Raw genomic sequence first — 3,915 nt, forward strand, 5'->3', positions numbered from 1 at the left:
ACGTTTAAAGTAATTCGGAATGGGCATTAACGTCGTTTAGGCGCGGGCGAGACCAGTGATCAGCCATTCCTCACTACAGCGGGGATGGACGACAGCAAAGAAATCAACTAAAAGATTCAGATGCTTCCGTGCCATTGTGTGAAATATCAGAGTTCATTTCATTTCGTGTAGTTGAGCACTAACGCCAACCCACGGAGTTATGACTTAAGGAATATGGAAAAGAGGCAGCTACAGGTGATGTTGGCAGAAACAGCGTACACACAAGAGCACGCCCCCCCTCCCCATCTTTTGCTCACTTAAGACGTGGCGCATCCACTCGTGAGAGCCACGTAGAGTTCATGTGCCGTCTTCCTCTCCGCACCGCGACTGACATCTCGGAGCAGGGAGTCCCTTAGAGCAGCAGCAACCTGGCGCGTATGGCTTTGCGGCCGCAATCGCAAAACAGACATGAATTCAGTGACACCAACGGCGTCCACTGTCTCAAATGCCTCCAGTCGCACAGCTGCGCAGTCATCGTTGAGCGCGAGAGCAATAGACCGGACAGCTCTCCCGCCGCAGGCTCGTAGCCCAAACACTGCCGCAGAACGGAATGCAGCAGAGGGATGTTGAACGGACGTTTGTGATGTGTACAATTCACCATGGTGGCCACCAAAAGCACAAAGTGAGAAGAAGAGGGCCTTCAGAATCGAACATGGCAAATCCGTTGCCTCTATCAGGGTTTTGAACACGTCAAACGTCTCGCTAGGCTCGTAGGTCAGGCAACAGGCAAGCGCCTCCTCGCCCCGTGAAACATCAACCTTGTCTGGGTCGCCACAACTCATTCGCAGAAGCTCAGCGAGGGCATAAACACATTCTAACGCAATGCTTTCTTCCCCATTGTTCACAGTTATAAAAACCCCAAGCTGCCTGAGAACCTCTTCGCGAAGGCCCCGGACTCTGTCAGATCCACCTGACGGCATAGCCAACACCTCAGCCTTCGGAAGGGCGCGTACACAAGCAATCCGCGTCGACGCGGACAGGGGCTCAGTTTCACCGACGCCGTATGAGTCAGCTTCAGCCGTTGCACCCCCCGGTTGAGTCACAACTCGATCCAGTAGAATGCGAACACCCCGTGCCCCCATGCGAGAGAGTGCCCAAGCGGCCGTCTCTGGGTTCACTCCAGCATCGTTTAAACAATCGGTAACGACTTGTATAACTGTGTCTGCTCTATTAGTCGTAACACCCAGCTCCCCCAACCCTGCGCAGGCGGCATCGCGCACCCGCCAATGTGGGGAGGAAATGTTTTGCAGGAGCAACTCGCATGCTGCATCGGCTACTGCTTGCGGTGTTTTAGCATTACGAGCAAGTCGACCCAGTGCAACAAGTCCCACAACAACAACAGCCTCCTGGTTGATGTAAGCGAACCCCTTGCCGGCACACTCTTGTTGCTGCCTCAGAAACCGTTCCGTGAATTGTTCCAAAAAGTCGAGCACGGGGGCCGCCACGTGTGTCGTGGCGAAGGCAGGAAGCGACGCAAGAGAAAGCAGCGTCTGCTCCAACACAACTGTTGGAGTGAAGCGCTCAAGAAGTAGGGTTACGAGCGTCTCTTCGATCGCAAATAGGTCGTCCTCACGCCCAATATAGTGCGGGTCATATGAGTACGGCAGGTGATACTCCGCCGTGTTCAAACTAGGGTCAACTTCATCTCCACGGGGTTGAAGTTCCAACCTTACCGTTTCTGGAAGCAGGCACTGCATTCGCTGATTCCACAGAAGGGTTACGACCTGCACGAAATCCCGAAGAATAACGGACAACGGTAAGTAACTATTTGAAGTGGGTTGCAACGGAGATGAGGCAATTAGCCCTTGCAGTCTGCACCGAGCTAGCTCAACGTCCATCACAACATGCGTAGGTACGTATGTTGGCTGAGTCTGAGGAGCTAACTCCTGCCTTAAGGGATCGCCGCCACAATACTTTTCAAAATTTACACAACTGGGCTTTTGATAAAAGGTAACACCACTTGCCTCGTGGTTGTTACTGCTATCGTCGTGCTCCAAGGTGGGTAAACAGTGGACAGCGGTGTATCCAACGAGAGGCCGTGCCATTGCGCTGATGCCGTAAACCACCGCCGCCCACACATCGGGGTTGCCCCTGGTACCGGCTTCCCCGCCATCGCAACCGGTGCGCGCGAGGGTGCAAAGTTCGCGCATGCCCCTGTCGCCACCCACAGCCCGTATAGTGAGTGCAACAAGCTTCAAGCAGCTAACCTGCAAATGGATTAAACGCAAGAGTGTCGGTAGTGCAGACATCGCCCGTTCCCCGAGGCCAGCGAGGGCACAAAGAATGCTTGCGACAACGGGGTTGTCGTCTGCCGGTGCAGGTTGAGATTCCGGAACCTGCTGCAACAACAACTCAAGAAGAAGGGGAACGACAATGTGTTGTATGGCGTCGTCGGTGTTCATAAGCGCTGTGACGGCAAACCATGTGTGGCAGTGAGTAGTGTTTCCTCCAGCACTACTTTTCATCATCCGCAATTTCTCTTGCAGCCGCTTTGAGTTTAACGCGAGGATTTCGGTAGCGGATGTCATCAGTGACGGCTTCAATGGTACACCATCCCCGTTAGCATCGGCGTCAACATCAGCGTTGGCGGTGGTCGCACATCTGTCTTCATGGTCCTCACTACCGTCGTACGTCTGGGTTTCTAACGGGGAGACGTTCGGCGGCATCTTTTTTTTTTCGTCAAGGCGCTCCCGATGGGAATCTTCCTCGTCTTTTTCTTTCTTCTGTAAGCTCCGCTTATGGAATTCTTGTAAGTCGGTGTACGAACTTACTAGGGCTCCTGTCGATTTCGCTGTTGTAGGATCGATACAGCTGAATTCCTTTAAAGCCGTACAGTTCTGCCGCGGCCCAAACGACGAGCGTATATCCTCTTCTTCCCTGCGTAAAGGTGAAGACTCCATGGACTGCAGTGCGCTTCCATCATTATTATCATCGCTCATTGCACACTCGTCAGTTTTGCGAATTCCATAGCGCTGTAGAATCCTGTCAGCCACTGCAGTGACATTCCTTCCCACCTTGACTTTCTTGTCTCCCTCCGGTGAGACTGAAGCCGAGCGGGATCTCGGGGATACCGCGCATGGAGAGTGGAACCCCATCATGTTGTTGTTATTCACTTTCCCCTCCTGTACTTTGGTACGTGCGTACAAGCTCGGAGAGAGTCTTTTCTCAGCATCTTCCTGTGGTTGAATGCTACATTTGTACGGAACGTCCTCCACTGGCATCACTTCCTCTCCTTTTGTGTTGACATCGCTTAGTTTCTTTACGGCGTCACTTACTTCCTTGCTCGCGACAGGCGCTTCACTATCCCCATTGCAACTGAATTCTCCACCGCCATCCGCAGATGCCGACAAGTGGGCTGAGCTGTCAGCTTTAATTTCAGTTAGCACAGGTGAACACGCGCCGCTGCTACCGCTGGCGGAACTCACCTCGCTATCAGACGGCAGTGGGCTAAGAATATTTTCCTGCCTTAGTACTTCTACTTGGTGCAACACGGCATAAGCGCGCAGCAGACACGAGTTCCTAGATAAAAGTGCCCTGCTCATTCCTTTCCTGGTTTTTTTTCGTTTTTTTCTTTCGCTTCTTTACGAACGACCTCTATACGCAAATATATATATATATATATATGTTATCTGTCTATTTTTATGTGTTGGTGTATGCGGGTGTATGTATGCCTGCAGCCCAGTTGGGTTTATGTTGCTTCGTTAGAGTTTGTTCTCTACTTCTGTTGAAACGTCTTCTTCAGTTATGGGAAGTATTCATGCAATTATTGACCTCTCGTGTTTGTGAAATTGTTTCCTTCATTTAAGGAGCGGGGCAGCAAGGGAGGCGAAGAAATAACATTGCAGTTAAGAGAGTGATTACAGAGCAAAAAAAAAA

The 3,915-nt window shown here is 51.7% G+C and overlaps 1 protein-coding gene across 1 annotated transcript; it reads right to left on the reverse strand.

Annotated features, from left to right (window-relative positions):
* Positions 1-296: 296 nt before the first annotated feature.
* On the reverse strand, positions 297-3,581 carry TEOVI_000513800 (uncharacterized protein; the record flags this gene model as incomplete). Its single annotated transcript, XM_067221231.1, has 1 exon — positions 297-3,581. The coding sequence occupies one exon, from the start codon at positions 3,579-3,581 to the stop codon at positions 297-299; it is 3,285 nt and encodes a 1,094-aa protein (XP_067077332.1).
* Between the last annotated feature and the right edge of the window lie 334 nt (positions 3,582-3,915).

The sequence above is a fragment of the Trypanosoma equiperdum genome (genome assembly GCF_001457755.1).
Source record: "Trypanosoma equiperdum strain OVI genome assembly, contig: ctg_1366, whole genome shotgun sequence".
Lineage (NCBI taxonomy): Eukaryota > Euglenozoa > Kinetoplastea > Trypanosomatida > Trypanosomatidae > Trypanosoma > Trypanosoma equiperdum.